This window comes from Capronia epimyces (assembly GCF_000585565.1).
Source record: "Capronia epimyces CBS 606.96 chromosome Unknown aczIQ-supercont1.1, whole genome shotgun sequence".
Taxonomy (NCBI): Eukaryota; Fungi; Ascomycota; class Eurotiomycetes; order Chaetothyriales; family Herpotrichiellaceae; genus Capronia; species Capronia epimyces.
The window spans coordinates 2628341-2654520 of NW_006912904.1; the positions used below are offsets into that span (position 1 = coordinate 2628341).

The 26180-nt window shown below is 53.4% G+C and overlaps 9 protein-coding genes across 9 annotated transcripts; 5 read left to right on the forward strand and 4 right to left on the reverse strand.

Moving 5' to 3' along the window:
• Window positions 1-175: 175 nt before the first annotated feature.
• A1O3_00964 (uncharacterized protein) lies at window positions 176-2560 on the reverse strand (the record flags this gene model as incomplete). Its single annotated transcript, XM_007731113.1, has 6 exons — window positions 176-750; window positions 824-969; window positions 1045-1227; window positions 1292-1340; window positions 1405-2344; window positions 2396-2560. The coding sequence occupies 6 exons, from the start codon at window positions 2558-2560 to the stop codon at window positions 176-178; spliced, it is 2058 nt and encodes a 685-aa protein (XP_007729303.1).
• Window positions 2561-3057: 497 nt separating this feature from the next.
• On the reverse strand, window positions 3058-5365 carry A1O3_00965 (uncharacterized protein; the record flags this gene model as incomplete). The annotated part of the gene is made up of 3 exons (XM_007731114.1): window positions 3058-4618; window positions 4669-4864; window positions 4891-5365. 3 exons carry the CDS (start codon window positions 5363-5365, stop codon window positions 3058-3060), a joined length of 2232 nt encoding a protein of 743 aa, XP_007729304.1.
• Window positions 5366-6217: 852 nt separating this feature from the next.
• On the forward strand, window positions 6218-6781 carry A1O3_00966 (uncharacterized protein; the record flags this gene model as incomplete). Its single annotated transcript, XM_007731115.1, has 3 exons — window positions 6218-6327; window positions 6406-6577; window positions 6719-6781. The coding sequence occupies 3 exons, from the start codon at window positions 6218-6220 to the stop codon at window positions 6779-6781; spliced, it is 345 nt and encodes a 114-aa protein (XP_007729305.1).
• A 343-nt stretch (window positions 6782-7124) lies between these two features.
• Window positions 7125-9705, reverse strand: A1O3_00967 (uncharacterized protein; the record flags this gene model as incomplete). Its single annotated transcript, XM_007731116.1, has 2 exons — window positions 7125-8985; window positions 9086-9705. 2 exons carry the CDS (start codon window positions 9703-9705, stop codon window positions 7125-7127), a joined length of 2481 nt encoding a protein of 826 aa, XP_007729306.1.
• An 806-nt stretch (window positions 9706-10511) lies between these two features.
• On the forward strand, window positions 10512-11303 carry A1O3_00968 (serine/threonine protein kinase; the record flags this gene model as incomplete). Its single annotated transcript, XM_007731117.1, has 1 exon — window positions 10512-11303. The coding sequence occupies one exon, from the start codon at window positions 10512-10514 to the stop codon at window positions 11301-11303; it is 792 nt and encodes a 263-aa protein (XP_007729307.1).
• A 908-nt stretch (window positions 11304-12211) lies between these two features.
• A1O3_00969 (uncharacterized protein) lies at window positions 12212-13273 on the reverse strand (the record flags this gene model as incomplete). Its single annotated transcript, XM_007731118.1, has 2 exons — window positions 12212-12559; window positions 12632-13273. 2 exons carry the CDS (start codon window positions 13271-13273, stop codon window positions 12212-12214), a joined length of 990 nt encoding a protein of 329 aa, XP_007729308.1.
• An 810-nt stretch (window positions 13274-14083) lies between these two features.
• On the forward strand, window positions 14084-14766 carry A1O3_00970 (uncharacterized protein; the record flags this gene model as incomplete). Its single annotated transcript, XM_007731119.1, has 3 exons — window positions 14084-14162; window positions 14241-14542; window positions 14608-14766. The coding sequence occupies 3 exons, from the start codon at window positions 14084-14086 to the stop codon at window positions 14764-14766; spliced, it is 540 nt and encodes a 179-aa protein (XP_007729309.1).
• Window positions 14767-15278: 512 nt separating this feature from the next.
• Window positions 15279-17710, forward strand: A1O3_00971 (uncharacterized protein; the record flags this gene model as incomplete). Its single annotated transcript, XM_007731120.1, has 2 exons — window positions 15279-17477; window positions 17564-17710. 2 exons carry the CDS (start codon window positions 15279-15281, stop codon window positions 17708-17710), a joined length of 2346 nt encoding a protein of 781 aa, XP_007729310.1.
• Window positions 17711-24788: 7078 nt separating this feature from the next.
• Window positions 24789-25885, forward strand: A1O3_00972 (rab family, other; the record flags this gene model as incomplete). The annotated part of the gene is made up of 3 exons (XM_007731121.1): window positions 24789-24866; window positions 25089-25152; window positions 25263-25885. The coding sequence occupies 3 exons, from the start codon at window positions 24789-24791 to the stop codon at window positions 25883-25885; spliced, it is 765 nt and encodes a 254-aa protein (XP_007729311.1).
• Between the last annotated feature and the right edge of the window lie 295 nt (window positions 25886-26180).

A 26180-nucleotide genomic window follows, 5' to 3' on the forward strand; every position in this document is an offset into this window, starting at 1 on the left:
CAAGAGCAAGAGCAAGAGCAAGAGCAAGAGCAAGAGCAAGAGCAAGAGCAAGAGCAAGAGCAAGAGCAAGAGCAAGAGCAAGAGCAAGAGCAAGAACGAACACGAACAAGAACGAACACGAACAAGAACGAACACGAACAAGAACGAACGAACACGAACAGACAAGACAGACAACTCACCCCTGAGGACATGCCGCACCCAAGGCAACGCTACCACTACGCATATAGCAGACCTTGGCGCTAACACAAGCAGAGCTCGTACAGTTAGGACTCTTGACGCTACCCTTTCCCTGGTACGTGTTGAACTGGGCGACGAGGGCGTGGTCGGCAGCCATGGCCTCGCTGACCTTATGCCAATACGTGGCGTTGAGGGGCGCATCGGCCGGCCAGTGCTCGCCATCGCCATCGGTGCCGACAGGGTAGACATCGCGGGTCGAGTACTCGAACTTCCACACCGGCCCGGTCGCGGAGGCGTTGATGCCGGCAAACGACGCGACGTCGGCATGGTACGTGTAGGCCTCGTAGATGGAGAAGTCGCCCGTGTCGACCTCGTACATGCGGTATCCGCTGTTGAGGTTGGTCAGTGGCGTGATGCTGGGGCCTATCCAGCCGACGTTGAGCGCGTGCTCGGCGTCCTGGCTCGTGCCGTTGTTGCCGTAATAGATCATCACTTGGTCCTCGTGCGTGTGACCGAAGAAGATGCCGGCCACCACGTGAGGAGAATATCGGTCGATGATCTGGTAGAACAGGTCTGCATGACAAAAAAAGGAGATATCATCATCAGAATTCAGAATACTACACGCTGACAAAGTGTCCGAACTTACCGGTCGGGTTGGGAAGGGGGTTGCTGCCATCCCATCCGGACAGAACGTGGCCGACAACCCAGACCCGTTCGCCTTTGTCTTCTGCGTCCTGGAGTTCCTGCGCAAGGAACTTAAGGATCCTGCTGTTGTCCGGGTTGGTGGTGTTTCTGGACCCCGTGTAAGCGAGTGAAAACTGCCACTGCCGTTGGGGTAGCTGCAGAATGAAAAAAGACCCCTCTTACATGTAGTTGAAGAGATTGCTGCGGTACCAGAAATCAGTGTTGATGGTGACGATCCTCAATTTGGGGAATCGTGCATGGTTGATACTGTAAGCCGCATAATGGGTGCGAGCTTGGTCGGCCGCCTCGGCACTGATCCAATTGTTATGCTGCCACAGCGAGGAGACGTGGTTCCAGTTCCAGGACCTTTTCAAGTTCGCGGTCAGTGACACAGTGTTCGCATATCTTGTCCCGGGGATGTCTCGCTTACTGCTGTTCGCCCAGCTTCCCTGGGAGAGAATGTGGTGAGTCGATCGCGTCTGATATTTGCCCGTTAGCCATCATAGTAATTGATCGATTCGAGGAACAGATCGACTCTCTTACTAGGGTTGGTGTCGTGATTTCCAAGAGCGGCAAAGATAGGTCCACTCGGCAGGTAGGCCTTGATCATATGCCAAATGGAATACTCCGCGTACATGGTGTAGTTCCTCGAGAGTTCATTCTGGCTTTCATGCGACACCAAGTCTCCAGTATAAATGCCCCAGGCAAATTGATCCAGATCGGTTTGGTTGTCATGCGTCGTCCCGGTCAAGGGTCCAATCGACTCCAGAGCCGACGTCAAGAGAAAGTAAGGACTGTCGCACGCGAAAGCGCCGTACAAGGGGGACGAAATCTCCAGTTTCCCGGAAGCGCTCTTGGGGTTGTTCGCCCGACAACACAGTCCGCTGGAGCAATTGGCCTCGGACCCGGGCGCGTACCGGGGATCAATGTGCATGTCACTCAAGTGCAGCACTTTGACTCTCTCGCCGCTGGGCTTGGGTACAGACACCTGTTTGGGCTTGGCGCCGAAGTATGAGGATGTGTCCGAGGGCAGCGTGTGTGGGCGAGGACAGAAGTTGCTGCTCAGATAATTGCAGATGTATGCACCGTCGGATCCAGTCACATTGGCCAGCGCAAGCACCTGAGCCCAGACGGCGCCGTAGTTCTCGGCGTCGTAGTTTCCATGACAGCTGTTGTTGGATCCAAACTTGGTGCTGATGCACAGGTCAACCAGCATGTCTGGAACCATCTGGGGAACCCGCTGAGCCACATACTGCCCGACCTCGAGCGCAAAGATACACTTGGAACAGTTGGTGCCGCTGCCCGAAATGATCCCATTGATCTGGTCGAGGGCGTCTGCAACAATGGCACTTCCGTTGACGGCGGCGAAACGGGGAGCGGGAAAGAAAATGGGGTCTTCATTCTCCTCGGGAATGTTGAACGGGTCTGTGAGGTGGAGAGGGTAGGTATAGTTCAGTGTTTCATCAAAAATGATAGGCTGGGGCTGGTTATGGTTAAGTTGGCAGCCTCATTATCAGAAAGACCATAGACTCACCTCCTCAGTGGGTGAAGGAGGGACGTAGTAGGCAGAGAAGAGACTGGTTGGAAAGCCGGCAGGGACAGTATATGCCAGAACTTGTGACGGGGACGGCTGGGCGTGAACAAGATGACAGTGACAGCACGTCAAGGCTGTGAGAGCGAGAGCCCGCTGGCAACGCATCGTGGGCAAGCAATAAGGCCGTAGAGGGAAGTATCTGGCGTTGAGGTTGACCTACCGCGGATGGCCGACGAATCCAATTTCCCAAACACGTCGCCATCGAGATCAAGAGGACGTTTATAAGAGGCAACGGCATATAGAGGCACCTCAGCCCAGCTGCACAGTGACGAGACAGCGGGAACAGGTTCGTGGTTCGTGGTGGTGATGGCGGTTCAATGAGCCGTTGTTGGTCCAATGTGTAACTCCGGGCCGTGCACGTGCCTGGCTAACCCAAGCGCGTCTAACTGTGTCCCGTTAAGACCGAGCGTTGGGGTTTGCCGGGTTCGAAAGAGAGCATCCTCGAGGCAAGTAGATGCAGATGCGCATGGAAGACCTGCCGATTCTCATTGGTGGCCGGTGGCCGGTGGCCTGGAGGAGGTTTGTCGCCATCCCCCAGCCGCTGCTGGTGCCGGTAACGCCGACAGGCTATCGCTTACACTTCCTCCGCCCAAGCATCAACTTCAGATTCTGAGCTTGCCCACCGATCTGGACACAATCTCTTCGTACTGTTCCATCCCCCGTTCAAGCCTGCGGAGGCCAGCCTTGCGCACGTGGTAGACGGTTCCTGGTGGGCCTGCACCCGACTCTTCGCCATCCCCGCCATCTTCTGTCTCTTCGTCCCTGTCCATCTTTTCTCCGTCGACCACACAGCGCATGAAGTGTCGGTCATGCGTGATGACGAGCAACGCGCCTTCCCAAGACTTGAGAGCTTCAATCAGCCCGTCAATGGTGTCTGCATCCAGATGAGTCGTCACCTCATCCAACACCAGCAGCTGTGGTGAAGAGAAAACGGCCTCGGCCAACGCCAGCCGGACCCGTTGCCCGCCGGACAGCATGGCCAGTGGAACATCTGTCACCGTGTTCCCACGAAGGCCAAGCTTGGCCAGCAACCCTCGTGCGGCTTGCTCGTCCCCGGTCCATCCGTCAACCTGCATCATGTAAGACAAGGCCGTCTTCTGGGCGTCTTGTCGGCCAACCGCTTCCAAGGTTTCGACGGCGTGCTGGGAATAACAAGCAAGCCGTGCTTTCGAGTGGCCAGTGATGGCTCCCTTGGTTGGTCTCGGTTCTCCGTTTGATGCAGCTGCCATCAAGAGCTTGACCAGAGTCGACTTTCCACTACCATTCAAGCCGACCAAGCCAACACGTTCACCGGGATGCATCACGAGGTCGACATCTTTCAATGTCCAGACGCCCGCTTTGGGGTAGGCAAAAGAGACCTTTTCAAAGCTGAACAGAGGGCCAGCATGCCGGAGCGGTGGTGGCTGATCAGGTAGCGTGATCGTCACTGGAGGGTCGAACTCGGGGATCTCAATCTCGGCCCGGTTCGACAGATGATAGCCTGCCAGGTCACGGTTCAGCTTGAACCTGCCACCATGTTGACCTACTTCCAGACCAGACCTCTCCTCCAGTTTCTTTCGGCGCGAGGCAGCCTGCTTCAACTTCTTGTCGTCACCCGTGCGCTTGGCCGCCTTGACGTTCTTGTTGATGGTGTCTTCCATGTGCTTGGTTATTTTCTCTAGGGCGTCCGACATCTTGGTCATTCTTCGAATATGCTTTCGTTTCTCCCCTTCATACTCGGTCAAGTTGCCCTTGAACACCTCCAGAGTCTTTGCCGGCACCAGGCGGACCAGGATCAGCTCCTCAGCCACAGCGTCGGCAAAGTCTCTGTCATGAGTGACTACAACAACCGTTGTTCGGGCCAAGGACGTCGTGATGTATCGTTCAAGCCAGATGATTGCTGGTAGGTCGAGAAAGTTGGTAGGCTCATCGAGCATCAGAACATCCATCCGCTGAATCAAGGCGCAGGCAAGATCGCACCGGGTTCGCCATCCGCCCGACAGTGTTTGGACTTGCTGTTTGATTTGTTCCTCGGAGAACCCCAATCCCAATAAGACAGTGTGAGCGCGAGCTTCGGTGCTGCCAGCATCCATGGCTTCAAGGGCCAGGCGCGTAGCTTCGAGCATATCGAGACCCGTCCTGATGGCTTCTTGCTCGTCTTCGGCGGATTGCGGACGATGGGAGCTAGAGAAAGGAAAGTCAATGACTATTGTTCGATTGAGTCACACCCTCACCGTCTTCGAGCTTCCTCCACAGCCTTCTCCTTCTCGATAAGTAACTGGCGTGCCTTGAGCCCTCTGGCACCACTTCTTCTCGCTGCTACAAGTTGTGCTTCAGCCAGTTCTTGCTGGGCTGCTTCGACCTGGAGTGATCGAACGGTCTGGACGATCTTTTTGGAATCCGTCTTCTCTTCTAGCGCGACGGAAAGATCTTTGAGCACGGTCAGCCCATCATACCCCAGAGAAGGGGCTGAGAATGGTTCAACATGCTTTTGGAGGCCTTTAAAGCACGTTCCCGGATTTGATCGCTTCTGGTTACGTGTTCAAGAACTGTGGCTGTTTGAGACAGGCCTTCCACTTCAACCGGATCTGATAGTGCATCTGAGCTGACACGCGTCTGTCCGAGGAGTAAAAGCCGGATATTGCTGGGGACGCCGGGAACTCGTTTCTCTGCCAGTGCCCGGAGCAGAGAGCTCTTGCCCGTGCCGTTCCGCCCCGCGAGTACATAATGTACTCCTTCGAGAATTCGAAGATGTGCGTGATCTAAGAGCTCACGACCACCAACCGAGAGGGACAAGTCCTTGACGTCGATGTCTTTCGAGCTTGGGGCATCGACAGCATCGACGTGGAAGCGACTTTGCTGGCTTGTCACAACGATGGCGCTATCTCCCGTAACTGCGGCTGTTTTGGACGGCCTGGATGGTTTCGGCATGCTGACTAACAAATGGAAGAAAGAAGACACAACAAGGAGAGTGAGTGCCTGAAGAGGAATGAGTTAGCAGCGCCCAATGGCTGAGGCAATGGGCCGAGGGACATCCAGCTAGGCCGTGGTATCTAGTTTTAGCTGTTGCCTTCTAGAGGGCATCTCCATCATTTTTGTATACACGACAGCAGGACAAATCTGTCTCCCATTAGCTGGAATGGCACAATTGGAAGCCACCCAAGACAGGCGATGAGGTCCGCGCTAGTAAGTCTAAGCGACTATGATAAACGGGCATGAGTCATGCCACGCAGCTCACCAGCCTCTCAACGACTTGATCATCAAGCCCGACAGGGGGGAATTGACATGGGAGTTCAAGCTCCCGAGCGGTGACTCAAAGTCCAGCAGAATACGATCGGGTGAGTCACGACGACGAATCCTGTCCCAGGTCAATTGGGATTGGTATATTCGTCAGGGATTGCGTGCTGGCATCGATGGTGTGGTGCCGCGCCCGCTATCTGTCACATCACAGTAGAACACTGATTCGGCAGTCGAAGGACTATCGCTTTGGGCTGACACGTACTCCGTACTGGGTTGATACATGTGAGAGGTGAGTAGATGTATTGTTACATGTAGGAAACGAGGACAAGGGACAAGGGACAAGACCCCATCTCTGCCGCACGTGACCGCCAAGGCCGGCGAGCCTGCGATTGTGATTCCGCTTCAATCGTCAATTGCCATTTGAGTGCTCGTCGCCGTGTGCCACTGTACATTGTATATTACCTGGGACAGACAGCGTCAACCAGTCGACCTTACTTCCTCAAGCTGTTCAGTCGCTAGCCGCGATCTGCGATCTGTTTCCCCATGGCGGCGGCTTTCCGGGCAAAGAAGCTCGACCTGGGCGGCTTCATCAACGTCAAAATCATTCGCGACCACACGAAGCGGAAAGTCTTCGAGCAGTTCGAACCTCAAAGGTACCGTGGCACCCGAGGCACCCTGCCTGATCTCCGCACCGCATCTTCTGAGTTCTGACTTGTGTTGCACACATCCAGGCAAGCACTACGATATATCATTCGAAATACCTCTCTACCCCAGCGGATGCGCACCCAAGCTCAGCTCCAGTTATCCCAGATGAGCTGCTACACCAGACCGACCCAGATCAAGAACAGATGTACAATGGGAGGCGTGGGGAAGGGTGTCTTGAGAGCCTTCAGAATGGGTCGGGTAAGTCTCAGTCCAAGGCCCCAATCCCAAATCCACGTCGGAGTTCACCCTCAGACGAATACCACGGCTCCAAGGGCCAGAACCTGGGTCACCGTACCGATGGTGCGCTTTTATGTGTTGTCCTAACTCGATGTCTTGCAGTTCCAATTCCGTATGAATGCGCTGGAGGGAAATCTTCCCGGTGTCAAGAAAGCTAGTTGGTGAGCGGTTGAACAGATTTCGGATCAAGTTCGACAATGGCATGGGTGGGATGGCGTTGGCTTGTACGGATGCAGGTGTTAAAACATTACATGGGAAAACCTACCATTTCAGAGGCGCGATGTCTGCATGGCGGTATGGAATTCAACACTTGGATTTCTCTCTGAGCAGCCCTTTCAATTGTATTGATTCATTATCGTGTCTGTGAGACGAGTTTACTCCGCATGAAGCCCTTGTTGTCTTGTATCGGAGGTGAAGACTCAAACCAATCATGTCTTGCTTATGGATAGTGCACTGCTCCAGCCTCACACATGGCATTGTCTCGGTTCCTTCGCTCACATTACGTCCCTTACTCACCACCATCTCGACCACCCCGAAAGCGGCGCTTTGGTTCTTCTTCATCCAAGCTAGGATCCAGCTTCAGCCGCTCGGTAAGAGCCGCAATTTCCAAGTCCACCTGTCGAGGAGGCGTTGCCTCGGAGCCCGAGTCAGCTAGAATGGCGGCTTCAAAGTCATCGAGTTCATGCTTGGTAGGAAGGCTCGTGGCAAAGACGGCTCGCGCATTACCTGACCTCGAAGTGGTCGCCGATGGTCCACGTCCGGCAGATTCTGTTGGCACATCGACGGGGTCGTTTGCTCCATCTTGCGCCGGATCGTCCAATGGTAGTCCCATACTCCCCATTGCGACATCTTCGTCTTCCTTCTGTAGAGTGTCCTCCTCCAATCTGGCCTTGACGACCATCGCAATCAACGCTTCCATCGTGTATCGGGCATCGTTGCCGCCATTGTGTGGGAAATAGCAGGGAATACCAAGGTCGTCTAGAATTGACGACAAGCTGCGGGGTTGGGTCTCTTGCTTGAGTACGCGGTACAAAGGGGCGGTATCCAAAGCCTCGAGGATAGAAGCTAAAATCTTCAGAGGGGCTTCGTCAGAACCTAGCACTTCCATTGCTGCAACAGGGTAGGTCCCTCGGGAAGGTCCAAAAATCTTGCTGCCCAAGGTTCGCAAGTACTCGAGATCACTTCGGATGTCATGGCCGAGAAGGATAATGTTGCGCTCCTTGGGGCCTTGTTGAAGGATGTTCGGATCTGGTCGATTCTTCTCGGCAAGATCGAGAGCAAGTTTGATGGCGTCCGGATCGCTAATCCCCTCCAAAACACTCGCCATCGCTGCTCGATTGGCTTCAGCCTGCTCGCTATTTGATGGTCCGATGCTCACGCCATCCGATCCCGAAGAGCGCTCTTTGGAGTCGAGCTGTTCGCCCGTTGGGCTGGTTGGCGCTGAAGTCCAGGTATCGGACGAGCCTGGATGCTTGAATTGTACAGAGAATGGCCATTCAAAACAGCTGTCGACTTTGGCAGCAGCTTCACCAAGTGCGACGAACTCTGATCGCCCAAACTGGAATGCGTCGGGATTTCCAATGCAGAAATCTCGATTGACAAAGTGTTCCCGGCCCTGAATCCTGAAGTGTCGGGAGCGGATCTGGCTGGTCCAAATCTTGCCACCTTGACCGGGGGGAAGCTTCACAAGATCAAGAGTGTCCAGGGTACTGACTCCAATCTCAGTGATGATTTTGTGATCTCGTTCGTACGATTCGATGTCGATCGAGATGATGACCGGCTCTTTCTCGATTGGATATGGCGCTGGAAGATGGACATCCAGCGGATCCAGAACTATGCGTGCCTTCTTGAGTTGTTGCCGACGGAACTGCTCTTGTTCAGACCATGGCATGTTTGGATCTGGATGCTCGACTACCCCTGCTTTCGGGCGTAAGCCGAGATATCTTTGACATCTCCTCAACTGGGAATACCAATCTCGAATGGTGAGCAGACGATCCTCTTCTTTCTTCTTCTTGACAATGTGATTCTTTTTCTTGTTCGCGGCTAGGGCATCTCGGCATCTCTCTCGGAAAGCGTCAAAGTTCTTTTTGACGTCGGGTGCTGCACTGTCGGAACATTCGCCATGATCCGCAGACGCTGGAGGGATAAAGTCCTGAAGTTCCCCGGCCTTTGCTCTCGACTTAGATGTACCGAGCAACTTTGGCTGAGGGGTGCCGTCGTCGTAGAAGGTGAGAGTGAATGGATACCCGGGCACTGACACCGGTACCTTGAAGGTTTCACTGATCTCATCGACGAGTTGTTTGAACTGTGCGTGAGGAACCAGCAATATAGGCTTCGAACTCAGCGAATACGGTGGGTCAAGATAGTAGCTATTGGTCAGAGGTTAGTTTGCCTGTATACCAGGAAAACGCAGACACCATGAAAGCGAACGTATCTTATTCCAGCACAGACAATGACTGATTCACTTACAGATCCCATGTCCTCTCGTAGAACTTGTTGGCCGCGAAGAAGCGTCTCGAAACTCTGTCGTTGCTGTCATTCATGTACTTGTACGGGAATTTTGCTGCGAGGGAGAACTGGCAGAAATGATCGGTGGCAGGGTGTCCTCGTGTATCTGAAACTGGCAAACTGTCCTCACACTCGTCTGATGCACCGTCCTTCGACTCGCCGTCCGTTGCTTTGAACTTTGATGACACCTTGCCCTTCGCAATATATTGAATGGGCCCTTCGCCTTCGACAAGGGACTTCTTGACCTCGCCACATGTCTTGTGTTCAGGCATTTTGCGCGGGTGCGGCCTCTCAGGATTCTTCATCGAAACCTTAGGTTTAAAGGCTGAGACATAGTCGTCTTCTTCGTCAGAGCTCGTGAGGCAATCAACGTTCCTCGCGGGATTCTGTGGTGACTTGACCTGACGGGGATACTGTGCAGTCGAAGGGATGCTCCACGATCGCTGATCTTCGGCTTCCTTCTTCTCAAGTTCTACCTCAGAGAAGTGACGCTGACCAGGAACTGGAGGGGCCGGTTTAGAAAGAAAAGCAAACAGTTGACTGAGGCGATCTTGCGCAGCAGTACCCGGCGTTTCAGCCATTTTGCAAGGGTTCCGATCTGACCAAGAAGACTTGAGTCAAATTCCGTTGACTATGAGTTACCTCTGAGAAGATGTAGACCTGAATTTACTGTTTCAACGAAGAATTTGTTTCAGGGGGACAGATTGTGGGTGAAGGAGAAGCAGCGTTCGTGAGATTCGTTGCCCTGACCTTGATGGGCAACGCAGGTACATGCGACAGCTTCTAATATTCCAGGGGCCACTGTGGGAAAAGGCAGGAAGGTGAGGAAAGTAGTGTGAGCAGAATTGAAAGGAGAACAAGAGATTGAAAGCAGGCAAGCAAGATGCGGTCAAGGTCAAACCAAATGAAGTGTTTGTCACTCAATTGACATGCAATGAGACTTTGGCAGGAAACAAGGCACAATGTCATTCTTCGGTGAGCTGGAAATTGGTCACTGCAACTCCGAGTACTTGTACTTGAGCGAGTGACCTGTATGGTCCGAGAAGGTAGAGAGGTACCAGGTATGCAAGATACAAGGTACGAGTACATGCCTGCATCTCGCCCAAATCTGGACAGGAGCATTGCCAAGAAAGCGCAGCCATGGCCCCTCGCTGAGCAGCGACCATCAACACTTGAACTCAGCTACACTTCTCAATGCATTGATGTCTAGAGTTCTCTCTAAACATGCATTGCGTGATCAAAGCTGTTGCCACGCGCCCTCCGCCTTCAACCTTCGTTTGTCAGAATTCATACCAGACGAGACGAAGCCGAACCTTTTCAGCCCTCCTTACGCTCTTCACCCATCAACCTAGCCACCCGACTGACATACAGACCTACCCAACCATCCATGACGTCGCACGACGCAAACTACCTGTATCTGGACGGCACAACTGTGAAAGAGGAGATCATTGGAGTGGGTAGTGCAGGCATTGTCGTAATTCGAGAAGGATACGCCTTTAAGATCCCTCGGATATCGAAGTTGGTCGAAATTGACGGAGTGCCTCATGAAGAGACCTATGGCGAGCTCACCGTTGCTATCATGTCTTTTAAGAACGAAAAAGCTATCTACAAAAGGCTAGGTGACCATCCTGGGATCATCCGCTGTTATAACGTCGACGACTCCGAAGATCCCTCAATCCAGATGCCGTTGATGAATGGCGACCTACGGCATTATCTAGACGAGATCCGGCCAGAACGGTCTCGCCAGTTCTCCTGGTTACTTCAGTTGGCGCGTACCATGGCCTTCGTACATACTAAACGTGTTGTTATCTGCGACTTGCGGCTTGATAATATCGTGTATGACGATAATATGAATATCAGACTTATTGACTTCTCTGAATCTTCTTTAATGCACCCCGAATGGGACCTCAAAGGCTACGACAAATATGGATGTTCTATTCTAACCGATATTGGACAATTTGGGGCAGTAATGTTTGAGATCGTAACTGGTCAATATTGTTCATTTGATATCTATGAACAGTGGAAGGAAGTGGGGGATCCGACGACTTGGCCTCGACGGGAGACACTGCCGTCAACAAGCGAGGTATGGCTGGGATCTATTATCGAGAAATGCTGGACCAAGGGATTTGCGTCGGCTGGGGATCTTGAGAGGGAGCTTGAAAAAGAGAACATCTGCTAAAACAGGGGGAGACAAGGAGTTCTTCGACGTCAAAGACCGAAAATTCAGCACATTCGCAGTGAGGCGCTTTGTGCTCGATATTGCCGCATGAGATTCCGGAGTTAACATCGGCTCATTCATTCCGGAAAACCTTAATATGAACGCGCTGCAAGGACCGATCGCGGGCTGTCGACGCAGGTGAACTCGAGGCACGACCGAGGTACAAGCGGCTTCCTGTGTTGGGTGGAGGATCACATTGAAATACTGACTACGAATACAGCTGCCTTCCCACGAGAGATTTTCTCACCCCTCCTTTCGCGTGTTACCGGTCGTCCTCGACTTCGACCTCGACTATCGACAGTGAAAAAGAGAAAGACGGGACTTGGCAAGAGCAACTGGAGCAAGAGCAACTGGAAGTCCGATGGCCTTACTGACCCGAAGGTTCTGTTTGGCCGATTTAGCGAAATCCGAGCCTCACAGAAAGTGGTGGCAGAAGTTCAGTCAAGAATGGGGTCTGCTGAAACGGCGTGACAGCAGGCAAAGAGAATCAGGGTGAAGAGAAGGGCAGCGGCGTTGAGGATGACGGACCAGGAACTCGCTTCTGCGAAAGACAATGTCGCGCAAATACCTGGCGATGAGGAAACCGAAAAACTCGTGATGGCTATATGATTTACATGTAGCCGAGGAAGCCATCGGTCCTTGCAGCCTCTGGACTGCTGAATGGCAATCCAGGCACCATTGACAACCTCAAGTATGAATGGACAAGAAGGAAGGACCCCCGAGTCAAATGGACAAAGGAAACAAAATGGGTTGTCGATGGGAATGTCTGGACTGACGGTGGAGCTGTGGCAGGTATGGACATGGTTGCTCACTGGCTAAGGGAGAACTATGGCTTGGATGTTCTCATCAACGGTGCTGATTGTAGCAAATCAGAGAATCGTTTCTTCGGACTTGAGACCAGCCCATTTCCAGCATGCGTCCCATAGTCTTGCTTGAACTTCGGGATCTCTGCTCATGGCAGCAGAATCACCTAGTTTGCAGCCAACATAGTATCCTCTCTTTCCCTGAAACTGTGCTCCAACACTGACTTCGACAAGGTCCCGCGCCGCATCGGCTGTGGGTCTGAACATTTGCGTAAAATGCTTCAAAAGAGGCATGCAGAAGTTCACGGCAGCCATGATTCTCCTGACACTTTTTCTCTGTTCGGCTTGAGCTCTGGACGCGGCGAGACCGCCAGGATCCATTGCAAGTGCCGTCAAGGCCGATAGTTCTGGATTCTGTTCGCCGTCCAATGTCAGCCATCCAGTCGAAACAGTTGCCAATCATGACGCTACAACACTTTGACATACCGCTTGAAGTCTCTTGTTCAAATCATGCATGAACGTCACATTGCAGAGTTTGCCCGTCCCGTATCGCTGTTGTCCTCGATCATGTGCCTCTCCTGGACGATCTGGCTTCGGCCTCGCAAGACCTTCGATGTCTGCAGGGATTTCTGGTCGAAAGGCTGACATGGGGTTTGCTTTCTCGGGGTAGTGTGTTATTGAACCCAGCATCACAACACGTCCCGAGGTCATGTCCATACTCCTCAGTAGCTTCAGGACCAAGAGATAATGCGACAGGTGAGTGACCTGGAAAGTGGCTTCAAATCCGTCTGATGTGAACTTCAACCCGGAGACCAGGGACCAGACGAAGGCATTGCATACTATGGCCGAGAGTGGTGGGAGCTCTCCTCGACTGATCTGGGTGGATAGTTGGTCTGCGAAGCTACGCACTTCTGCCAGCCTGCCCAGGTCGAGTGATCGGATGTGCACCTTGGCTCCTGGGTGTTCTTTGACTATTCGCACAAGGTTGGCCGTGTTCGGGTCAGACTTTGGCGAAGGATCTCGGACAGTTCCGACCACCGTGTACTCAGGGTATGAATCAAGAAGGGCTCGAACGAATTCAAGGCCCAAGGTGCCGTTGGCTCCGGTGATTAGAACAGTGCCGCCCATTCTATCGATCTGGGAAGAGGTAGTGAGGGGAAGTAGGATAGATCAATACAATCCACATGGTTTTGATTTCTGGAAAGCCTATCTTTATATACTCTCAAGGGCCACACTTCCAATTTTTACTCCACGGTATTCTTGTCTTTAAGAAGTGGATCATACCGACATCAGAGCAGCGTCAAGGGAGATTTACCCAGGCACCTAGGTAGGTACCTTAGGCGTGTAGAAGTCCAAAAAGAGATTAGTTTCTTCCCAATGCGGAAGGATCAAGACTTGGCGGAAACGATGCCATTTGTCAGCCATCCACTCTCGGGCACATAGATAAGGTACATGTATGTACTCTACGACTCCTGCTTCCTTTAATAGGATGCCCTGAGCCGACCCCGAGCTGACAACTCTTTGGATATCTCGAAATCCAAAAAGAGACTTGTTGCTTCCCAATGTGGAAGGATCAAGGCTTGGCGGAAACGACGACATTTGCCACTCAGGCCCTCTACGACTCCTGTTTCCTTTACCCTGAGCTGACCCTCTTTGCATATCTCATGCATCAGAGAAGACAGTCCTCCCAAGGAAGCACCAGGCCACCCTGTGATAAATATGCTGCATTTCGTCCATGAGAGCCCCGCCGACAATGCCTCCGCCAGGAGACAGCAGCGGCGAGCGGCCCGCTCGCATTCCGCGCGAGCCACTCACAGAGAAACCCGGCAGCACGAGACGATGCAGTACCAGTCAAAGCAGTTGCATACAAATCCCAAAGCCTTGAGTGCCCAAAGCATTTACTCCGAAGATATGACAAGTCTTCGTTTCATAGCCGCCATGCCTGCGGGTCGAAAAGACCCGTTTATGAGCTTTGTCCGGCCTTTCAAGCCCATCGAGCATTTTCTCCTGGACTATTGTACGTTTGCGCCAGCTCCTCATGGTCCGAGTCTATGACACGAGGCTGATGCTTGACCTCTTCTTACACCATCCACAGATGTCACAGTCGTCGTTCCCTTTTTGCGCTGTCAGGAAGACATCTCCATTTACCAGGATTCCATGACCAAGAGGTGGGTGCCATTCGCATTGAGAGAAGGAGGACTTCTTGACGCCGTCTTCCTGCTGGCTTGTCGACATATGTACCTGAGTCATCACAACTCGCAGCAACAGCAACAATTTGTTCAGCTTGCCTGTCAATACAAGCTCTCATGCACAAAGTCGTTGAGAGATGCCATCTCGAACGAGGTCGTCTTTAGTGACGCCACAGTCGGAACAACCCTGATGCTAGCATATGACGAGGTAAGAAAACAGACCTTGCACAGACTCCTGCAGCCAGGCCAGGAAGCTCACAAACAATGATATAGCTGGTCGCCTCTGACATTTCTATGTATAAAAATCATATCAAAGCTGCTGTGAGAATGGTCAACCTAAATGGAGGACCGCAGACTCTTGGTCTAGATGGATTCATGGAACATCTCATCTCGAACCTCTGTGCCAAGCACAAGCTGTATGATCAGACTTAGAAAGACGATGGATACCGAAGGAAACGAACTCTGCCGATTCTCGTATACATTGTACGACGTACTTAGTACCTAGTACATAGCCCGACACTCTTAGGCCCCGTCGATAAATAGCAAGTCCTCCGTAGAATCAATCACAAGAGAAGAGATGTAACCAAGACTGTCTTACATAAGCAGATCTGAATTGTCGTGAGCAATCATGTGACATGACTATTATTCTGCCATCTGTCACCGCCTTTCGGACGCGGACGTGAATTGTTGGCATGCGCGGTTGATGAATGATGCAGGACACACCAGAAGTCGCGATTCCCGACCACATCATTAGCCGGAGTATTTCGAGCATGACGGCCTAGGCTACGGATGGCCCATTCGAGACACTATACGCATCCCGAACTCAACTTGGATGTACTTGTCCCCCCCTAAATCCGACGACGGTCCTTCCCTCCTTACTCCTTCACCCTGGCCGAGTCGATGCGCCGGCCACTGCACCATAACAATCAGCCTCGATGGTGACGATGGCAGATATTGCCAGCGATCGCGCTGTCGATCCCGACGCGCAGGCCGCTGTCACAGACTTCCTGGACTACACGGAATACCTCCCTTCGGACCTGATTCGATCTCTCACGTTGATTCGCGGCCTCGACGAAAGGTACCTCGACGATGTCGACTCTGTCAACGAGCTCACCAAGATCTACGGATCACTTCCTTCCATGACGCCCGCTGCTCGACCGGATGTGTACGAAATGCGCTCGCAGATATCGACTCACTTGGACCATGCGCTGAACGCCCGAGAGTCGGCATATGCTGAGGCATGTCGGATGTTCGATGTGGTGGACCGACATCAGAACCGGCTGAAGAGCATCATAGCCAAATTACATGCAATCCCGAAACCGCCGTCGCGAGATCCAAGCCCTCAACCCCAACAAGCCTCTACACAGCCCAAACGGTCCCGCAGCGGAAGGAAGCTTGAGAATGGTCCTTCAACCAGACTGACTCTGATCCCTCCTCGGGCGAACACGGTCGCTTCCGCATTACTCAAAAGACCTCGCGGCCGCCGTGTGACTGTCCCCGGAGAGGTCATGCCACCCTACGATCCGGACTCGCCCCTCGCAAGTACAGAAGTTTCAGACTGGGAATCCCCCCCACCTTCGCCCCCCCGGCCCGTGCTCAAATTCAAGCAACCAAAGCCGCCCGCACATGTGTTACACGCAATAGAGAAGCCTACCCCGGCAGCAGAGAAGGCTCGTTTGGCAAGAGAGACAACCGAGTCCTATCGCAAGCCTACCCCTCCTCCCGAAGATGCCGAGATTGGGAGCAAGTACAAACCTTGGACACATCTTACAGAATATGAGATGTACAGGCTGAGAAAGAAGATGAAGAAGAACCACGCCTGGGAGCCTAGTGATGTTATGATCAGACGGGAACTGGCCGATCGAGGACGAGGCTGGGAGAACTACTACCGAGCCAAAGCGGAAGCCCAAGCAAATGGAACACCTTTTATCGATATCGATAGTGTCGAACGGCTCGGACCCAAGGTCGAGAAAGGCGACAAACTGGAAAAGGTGGAAACCGTGGAGAACCCCGAGCAGACAGAGAATGCGGAGATTGGGGAAAGGCGCGACGAGTCAGGCAAGGAGCCGGAGAAGGAGCAAAAGTCGGAGGCTGGCCCGGTGGTCGGTGCAGTTCCCCCGCCCAGTGCAACTCCTGCTCCAAAACCCAAGGCTGCGAAGAAGAGTGAATCAAGAAAAGACAAGAAGTTAGACCCTGCCCGGTCACAAGCAGCACTTGCCGCTCAAGAGGCCGAGCTCGCTGCTCGACGACTAGGGGACATTGGGTCGAAATTCCGCACTTTGTTCACCACACCTTTCGCATCAGCCCTTGCTTCTTTAAGTCGAAGTGCAGCGAGTACGCCCACCACTAATGGAACGGTCAGTGTTGGGAAGAAAGCTGCGGACAAAACCGGTAGAAAGAGGAAAGCAGAAGACACGCCAGCTTTGTCGACTTCACCATCTGCGGAGCCTGATGTGGCGAGAAAGAAGCAAAAGATTGCCCCGAAGCCATCACCACTTGCACTGAGTCCTGTTGAAGTTGTCCCATCTGCTCCAACCTCAGCGGGTAGTGAACCGGCGCGCACGAGCGCAGGCACCATCAAAATCCCGTTGAAACTTACCGTCTCCGCCGCAGGCTCGCAACCGTCCAAAACACCTACTCCTGCACCGGCAACCCGAGCGGGAAGCGTTCAACTCACTTTGGTGGCGCCGAAGACCGAGTCGACCCCTCCTGCGTCTTCAAGACCACCATCGCGACGATCCACCGCTGCGTCGGTTGAACCACAACCGGCACGATTTAGTCAGCGTACCTCGACGACCCCTTCAGTGGCCGGCCAGAGGCTCGCGGCGGGCGAAACCAGTCCCAAAGGCGCGGTCACCGCAGCAGGTCGGCGCAGCAAGCGTGATGCGCCCGGAACTGTTATGCAGTCAAGCCAGGATGGCGGGGCTGCTGTGAGTGTGAGCAAGCGGCGAACGAAACCCGTGAAACCGCAGAAGCCGACACCGAAGCCTGCAGCCTTAGTTGCTGCCACCTCGCCAGATGTGCCACAGATTCGCATCGACGTCGACGGCCGCCAGGAGATTGTCGATCCAGATGAAGAGCGGTACTGCGTGTGTGGAGATGTCAGTTGGGGAGAGATGATATGCTGTGAATTCGATGACAAGGTATGTTCCAACTCCCCCCAGGGTCTGCTTTATTTTCCTTTCCCGCCTTCAGAAGTCTATCGTATACTAACCGGAGCTCCTGATAGTGTGATTTTGGACAGTGGTTTCACATGGAATGTGTCGGGTTGGTTGAACTTCCACCGCGCACAGTCAAGTGGTACTGTCCAGGCGACCGAAAGAAATTTCACAGGGGGGAGAACAGCAACGGACTTGTGGGCAGAGGTATTAAGTAGACCGAGGTCGATAAGTGCCCGTGAGTCCATGGTAAAGCTGCTAGGCCAATTGAAAGAGCAAGGAAGAGTTGGTGTATCAGGCTGTACGTTTATTGCCGGCCAGGTCGGTCGAGCTGCTTTGTTCGATATGTATCTATGGCTGCATTCTTGCAAAGACCCGTATCATAAGCGATGGACAAAGTATGGCTTAGCCAAGAGCGCTGGAATGCTACAGAATCAATCTGTATACATTGTGGAGTTTCGAGCATCCCCGGGTTTCTCTTTCAGAATGCGCCTAAATACCTATTGCTGTAAGTATCTTGAACCCCGAATCAGGGCTGTCTGCCAAATTCGGAGGGATAGTATACAGTACTGGTAGCGCCGATACTAGGGCCCAAGAATCGTCAGCTGGTGTATTGGGAGCTGCTTGCGGGGTCGACAAGAAAGACCGGCCAGCTGCTCCGGGATGTCTCTATGCATAGACTGATAGTTGGCCTGAGTTGGACCGAATGCAGAGGAGGGCTGTCCTTCGATGCCTCCAGGCGAGGTGAAGAGAAAGCCACAGGAAACGCCGAAGGAACAAGTCGGTGACAGGGCGGACAGGTACTGGTACGTAGAAGCGAAAATCGGACGTGTCAAATGCAGTCTTGCAGCAAGTACCTCGGACAGCAGATTTGCCGCTGTCATGTACCTTGGATCTTCCGAATCTGGTGGTAGCGTGTCCAACTAATTACTGGTAGAGTGGTTGCTTGAGGGAACAGTCTAGGTGGTCTTCCGAGACTCAGAATAGATGATGCATCAGACCAGAAGTCGAACCTGAATCTTAATGATATCCAAAGCATGTTTCACAGCGGCTCAAGCGAGAGGCGGGCATGGATGCTGCGACCCGGTTTCCCGGTCAAAGACCAAGCTCGCTCCAAACCAAGGGAGGTTTTTCAAGGTCATCAAGGGTCTATCGGCTGCCCGACGTCCGGGACCGTTCTTAATGTATTATATCGGAACCCTCGAAGCGACATACCTCCTGGGCAATTAGGCCAGGCGGCGAAGTGGGTGTTCGGATGTGTAATTAGGCCGTAAGTTGGTGGATGCTCATGGATGATCGCGCATCCGTACAACGGGGAGCAAGAACCCTGCAGCTTGGGCGCCAGCTAATGCAGGTACACAGAGCCTTAGACCGTTCCGAGGTTGCTGGCTAGATAATTTCCGAGATCAAGCTGACTCCTAAGGCCTGTTGGAGAAAACCCAGCAGCCAGGGCGACACATGGTCAATTATTGCAGACGACCTCTAGCGAGCTAGACAGTACTATGTCAGGACCGGAAGCCCGCCTTCTTGCTCCCCGTTTGTTTGATCAACATCTCATCTGAAAATCTCATGTTCTCGCTCGCGGAAAGGAGATTCAATCCAGAAATGCTGGCATCGCGCAGGTGCTCTGCATTGGCGCTCGACATCCAGACTCGTGGAGAGGTATCGCCGCCGGAGCTGTGCCACGACAGAGGTTGATGTACTCCGTACGGATAGCAATGATTTCCCTCTCGTTCTCCCTTCAGGACACTAGCAAACTGTGTGGGTGGGTGCCGGGCTTAGGAGGCTAACCTTCCGTGGCGCGGATCCTCTGCTGTACTCTGTAACGGGGCCAGGACGAAGGGGCCCAAGTTGGCCGAAAGCCTCGTGAGATCCCTGGCCCGCCACATGGATTTAGTTTCTACAACAGGTTCCCACAGTGGCCCCAACCGACCGGGGTTGCAATGCAACCGCTCATAGACGCGCTGAGATGTGATGGAAGAATGTTGGACGTAGCAACAATACATGAAACACGCAATAACGAGCTTTTGAAAATGCTGGGGCGATTGAGGCGCCATGACCTTGGACCAGAGATTCTTTCGGCGCCTTTAAAGAAGTGCACTGGTGCAAGTAGTCTGAACGTCGCCCAGAGGTCCTGATAGCGGCTCGATGTTGGATCATTCAGCTCTGAAAGGGTTGGATACGCAAGATGTCCGTCTGGCCTGGTGGCAACATGTTTCCAGTTGGACCCATTGCGTGCCTGGCTCACCGTTCCTGACGGGTCGATGGCTGAGTCGAGGGGTTGGATTGACCAGCCTTAGGCTTAGCAGGCCTACTACTAGTAGGCGGCGGGCGGAAGAGGCAGCCTAAGCCCAGCTGCCGGGGTTCTAGCGTGGTTCTAGCTCACACAATGCCCACAGGCGTAGTTGGGGTATTAGGGGAATGCAATCTTGAAGCCAGGTTGATTGTAGGGGCCAGCACCGGGCCGCAAGTTCCGGAAGGTAACGAGGGAGGAGAGGCGGGCTGAGGACTTGCTGCCTCCAGCGCCAGTGGGACCACCGGTGGACGGATGATTGTGGTTGATGGAAGAGGTTGATTAACATCGATGGGTCGGCTGCGGAAGCAATGATTCAACCGTAGAAGTCTGTACATGGTAAGATGAGCGAGAAACTAATGATACATGTAGTGTAGTAATCGATACCAGCAGCGGAAGTGGAAATCCTCATCCGTAATAGGTAGAGAGCAGTTCAACGACAGTGTTGCTAACTAAGGTAGTTCCAAGCTGAGGTGTGCAATAATACCTACCTTAGGTATGGTTGAACTTCAGGTTGACCATGGACGTGCCTGCGGCCTGCGGCCTGCGCCCTGCGGAACCGTTGAGGTTCAACTTTGCTAGTGAGCTTTATCATGCCAAGCGATGCCTCACCACCTCCAGGGCGTATCTGGTAGGACTGGCTGGCATGCGCCGACCTTCTCTCTGACACCAGGGACTAAGGTCAGCATTACTATGGACTGGTGACCATTTTGCTACCAGAGCGCTTCAAAGATACCGCAAGACACCGCTCCACCACTTCGTGTACACATAGTCTCTCTGCCATGGCGATCACCCAACCGCCGACTCGATACTCAAGAGTGACCTAAATCCAGTGCTTGCTCTCGATCCGAAAAGCAACGCTCGGACTGTCCAAGATTGTTCTCCCTTGCATCGACCTAACGCCGATCGAATTGGCTTCCGTTCGATACCCGAAGTTCCCTTAACACACCAAATCGTATCCGATGTATCCATTGACGGCATTTGACACAACTGTCAGCTGTCAACTACCTGTCAGACAGCGGTATAGATGTCCTGTTCAGTCCATTGCTGGAGATGAACAAGCGATTAAGTTCTCATGTTGGAAGAATTAAGAGACGGCTTCTAATTCGTTCGACCATGGTGGACGCTTGTGCAGGTACCGGCAACCAAGTGGCCGACTAAGGGGCGGAAAGGTGACGAAGAGGGAAGTAAGTGTGTGGACGATCAAAAGATAAACAAGCCGGGGTATGGACGGACGCGAAAATGGAACAAGGGCCAGACAGAGGTGCCGTAACACTGGCATCAGCCATTTCAGCGACCAGCACTAGCTACAGATTGTGTGGTAGTAGTCGCGAACACTGGACTGGCGCCAAAGGCCCCTTGGCCACCAGCGGTATCGATACACACACACCACACACGGGGCTCACAAAAAGAGCGCTCGCAGGTACAGCACATCGCTCCTGGTTGGCGGTTTGGAGAGGAGAAGTGATGGGAGACATGAGGATAACTGAGAGCCCAGCGCTCCATACAACGGAGGAGGGTTGTTGGGATAGCTGAGTTACAGGACGGACTGGCTGGTGTTTTTTTTGAGGACAGCAAATGAAGTGCCAATCCATTGATGCTGGCCCAGGCACTGCTGGATGATTGACTGCGACCAGATGTTTCTAGGGGTTCTAGCCTGCCTCGTCAACAGCCGAACGCGCATCCGCGGGTTCATCTAATAATTAGCAACTGCTACTAGGCAGCAACTACTACTAACTACCTACTGGTCGTAGTGTGGGTTTGGAAAACATTATTGCCCGCGCTGGCGGCTGGAACTGTCCCTCCCTTGATTCAGGTTCCCCCCGGTCACCACATCCTACTCCGTACACTACAGACAGAGTAGGTAGGTACCTGGGTCCTGAGGAAGCAGGTAGGTTTGCATCCGCAACAGGCCACAGCACTGAGCACCCTGCCACAGCTCGCCAAACATCGATGTGATGGCTGGCTCTGGCACCGCTGACACATTCTTAGCCCACACCCTCTCCTTTCTCGTCTACCGCGGGTCAGCCACTCGACCCTCCCTACCCGGCGTACTGGACAGGCGGGCCCCTTAGCCCGCACCCCCCTGCGATCTCTCTCTCGAATTCTCCTCTCCCTCCAACACCCCTTGGAGACCTGTGTTCCGGATTCCAAAAAATCTGGTCGATGCTTTGCGGCCCCAGTCAGCTCCGTTCTGATTCAGCGAGCCACGTCGGATGCCCTTCTCAAGCGTCATTAGCTGCCTGTCCGACTGTCGTCCTCGAATCGAACCCAAACTCATCCCAGGGTGACACTGCGCTATGGGTCGGGGAAGAGTGATGGCAGACCAGGGCACCGCGGTAGAAGGCTTGATGGGGGGCATATTGATGTGTCTTTGGTGACGTTCGCAACGAAGCAGCATCATTGCCATACTTGCGCATTTCCAGAGCCCTTGATCACACCAACTGACACACGAATGGCAGGCTTCCTGGGCTGATGGATCCGCTATGAGGCGCTTCGCAGCTGATTCCTGCAAGACAAGGGACGTATAGTTTGTGTCAGCACACGAAGCAGTTCGCCTGCCTCTGTCCTGGTCTCCCCTGCGACTGACCCGGGGCCATGATCCGTCCTGCTCTAATCCTTGGGATCATATCTAGTCTCCGTGGGCTGGACTACGGGTCCCACCATCCGGTTCCTGACACCCCTGTGTTGTCCACCGACACCGCGCCCAGCGAATCCACCCTGTGCCTGGCGGGCAAGCCTTGCAGCTCCCTGTCCGAAAAGAAAGCCTCTTGGAAACACGCCCCGTCAATCCGATGTGCCGAAAGGGGGTAGCTGCAGTTGTCCTGAGTCCTTCTGGTATAATTCATCTAGATCTCCTTCCCAGGTGTCAAAAGTTTTGTTACACGTTCCCTGAGTCTCGCGTGCCTCTCCTCTCTACGTTCTTTGTTTAGTTCATATTATTCAGATCTTGTCTTGATTTATTTTGCTTGCTGCAGATCACATCAAATCCGGTCCAGGCTCCCAGTGAATTTCCCGCCATCCTGACAGTCACAGACACTCGATACATCACACCCCTAACAGTCCGCGCGTTCAGTCACGCTCAACCCGGTCGAGGACTCAACTGCGCGCAATCACCCATCCGAGACTCGACATCCTACCTGTACCATATGTCCCCGACAATTCTTCAAGAGCTTGCCGTCCTCAATCCACACCCTGCCGTCCCAGAACGTCCCTGACAGCCCAGAAACTCAAATTCTGAACGCGACTCCTTTGCTCGTGGCGCATTCCTCCCTTGACGCGCTCCAACACCCTCTTACAAAGACGTCGAGGCTGGCGATCAGCGAGATACCCTGTACAACATCCTTGACTCTCCCCATCTTTCCTGGTTCACTGCCAAAGTAGTGCCAGATCACAGCGTGAGTCAGCCCATTCTGTTGCCTGGGTATATAAGCCTACATGCTCCATCTTCCAAGCCCAATTCGTCTACAAACCTTCCATCCTAACACTTCAACTTCAGAGACACAATGACTTCCTCATCATCGACATCTGCTCCTTGCGACATGGGCCGTGGTGGATACGACACCACCGGAGTTCCTAAACCAAAGCCTCCTTCGAAATAAGACGCAGACGGTCAAGCTCTACGAACCATGACATCTTCTGGCCAATGCTGGGACATCTTTCTACCGCTCCACACGCAAATCGCAAATCGCAGCCCTCCTCGCATGGGCTACCCGCACTATGGCTCTTGCTACAGCAGCTTCGCGCAAGCCTTGATCGCGACCATCTGCCCCTTGTTATTCGACGAGCACGTTGATCTTTCCCACCAAGATACCTAATACCGTGTGCTATTCGACTACCCTGTACAACTATCGTTCTCGGAACTTCTCAAGCGTTTTCGGCGAAATTTTTTGCATGCATGCGGCGCATTGTCTTCTCGGACTTCACCAGAATATCATTCTTGTACAAATTGTGTATCAAAAGGCCTTCTCTTTTCGGCGTTCCACCATAGATGGATCATGGGCGGCTGGGAAAACAAAATGGATGGAGGGCATCGGCGCGATAGAATGTATGACTCAGGTCACATTTCCTTTGAGGGGTTTCTTTTGGCCCTTACGAAAGTAACGGTGGATGGGATCGGCGGATTCGCAGTCTGGACCTGTCTGCCTGATTGCATCGAGATATCAGTGGATTGGAGGGATCGGACCCTGGGCCGGTCGCTTGAGTCACCGTCACACCGCGAGGAATGGCACATGGTGATGTGGCCTATTAGGCAGTTAGATAATATCATCAGTTCAACTGATCCAGATTTCTCTCCGGTTCATCAATTTACGTGTCTGTTGACTGGCGCTGGTCGGCATCAAGTGGCAAATAATCACATGAGGGCTGCGTTCAGAGTGCGACGCCGCGTTAGCAAGGTAGAGGGATATGAGTGAAATGCAACGATCTCTTCTACTCTGTAACTAGGTAGGAACTGCGCTGTTGAGAAATACTCCGTAGAGGGAGCCTGGCCAGCCCTCTCTGTACGGAGCAGTGTATCAACGGACGTGCAATTTACACCTACGGAGTATTTGCGGTCGAAGTGCAATCATGTTCAACTGCTGTGCTGCGTCGTCGTCACTCCTGCGGCACCAAGACTTACTTACAGTCCCAACTTGGTTCCGCTGGACTGAGCCATCATCCTCCGCTTGCACCATCATCCCACCTCTGCCAACTTCTCCCGAGACCTTGGATTCCTCGATTGGCGCTCTATAGAATTCAGAGCCACCCAAAACATCCATTCATTTGAGGCCTTCGCCCACCACCAAAAGCCTGAACGCCAGGACGACCCATTCGCGGACCTGCTCCGGCCCAACCACCTCCGACATCTTTCAACCCTCGACAGAGTAGATTCCTCATAATCCCACGACCGCCGCAAGCAGGGTGCTGTCTGCGCTCAGCAATCGATCGAATCCTTAGCCGCACAAGCGTCCATCCGCAGAGCTGATCCTTCACATCTGCATTACCGCTTCGCAATCAAGAGTATGGCGGACCAGTCGTCGGCACCCAAGCCTAGCAGCAGCGTCAAGCTGGTGCTGCTAGGAGAGGCAGCCGTGGGAAAGGTGTGTTGCGCACAACTGTTACGCGAATCAAATAGCACCTTGCCCTTGTGCCATACTCTTCCGAACACCTGGAACCCTCAGACCCTTGGTGGTCTTAACTGGTTTCACAGTTGAGATCGTGATACCATGATCCTCTTGCCAAGCGGAGAGGCGACTTGGGGAGAACAAGAAACCAAAGATGCTGAAAGGGGACTGAGGACAATTGACTAACACACTGCGCAGTCATCTCTTGTTCTACGGTTTGTCAACAATGACTTTCAAGAGAATAAGGAGCCTACAATTGGCGGTATGTCATTCCTTGCATCCGTACGCTCCCTTTTGTCAGGCGTTCTAACGCGCCGGTTCTTTGCTATGAGATCTCCCAATCCCGGAAGTCGCCAGCTGACATTTGGACAGCCGCATTCCTCACCCAGAAGATCTCACTGCCCAGCCGGATCATAAAGTTCGAGATTTGGGATACCGCCGGCCAGGAACGATTTGCCTCATTGGCACCCATGTACTACCGCAACGCGCAAGCGGCGCTCGTCGTGTATGACCTGACCAAACCTACTTCCCTTATAAAGGCCAGGCATTGGGTGGCAGAACTGCAGAGACAAGCGTCACCGGGCATCGTGATCGCCCTGGTCGGCAACAAACTGGACCTTTGCGCCGAGTCGTCCGGCGACAACGACAGTGCAGCTGATTCGCCCGCCGACGCTGAAGAAGGAGGTGCCGAGCCGGGAGAAGCCGAACCCACAGACAACGGTGATGCAAGAAAGATCTCGACTCGGGAAGCCAAGTCGTACGCTGAAGAGGAAGGTCTCTTATTTTTCGAGACGTCTGCGAAGACGGGGACCAACGTTGCAGATGTGTTCTCTGCGATTGCCAACGCCATTCCCGAGACTTCGTTGAAGGGATCCAGAGGGGCCGCCGGCGGTGGCACGCAGGCCGCTCTGTCTGGAGCCGCCAATCGTGCGGATGAGGCCCGGGTCAACCTTGCAGACCGGGCGAAGCAGAAGAGCGATAACTGCGCCTGTTGATTGCTTCCCCGCTTCTTTGTTGGAGGTTGGGGGAGAGGAGTGACGGCTGGCTGAGGAAGAGACGTGGGTGGTTATTGCGGCATCGATGCGTTGTGCCCCGATGATGTGAACGGCAACAACACGGCGACGGCAGATGCCAGGGAAAATGGGGACGAGCCTACACACCTCAAGTGCTCAGATACTACACAGCCCTTTGAACTGATTGCCTGTCCTTGTTCACGGCGGACAGGGTTATCTCTTTTGGGAGTTCTTACAGTGGGCGGGGAAGGAGGGTTGCAATGCCATGGAATGGGTT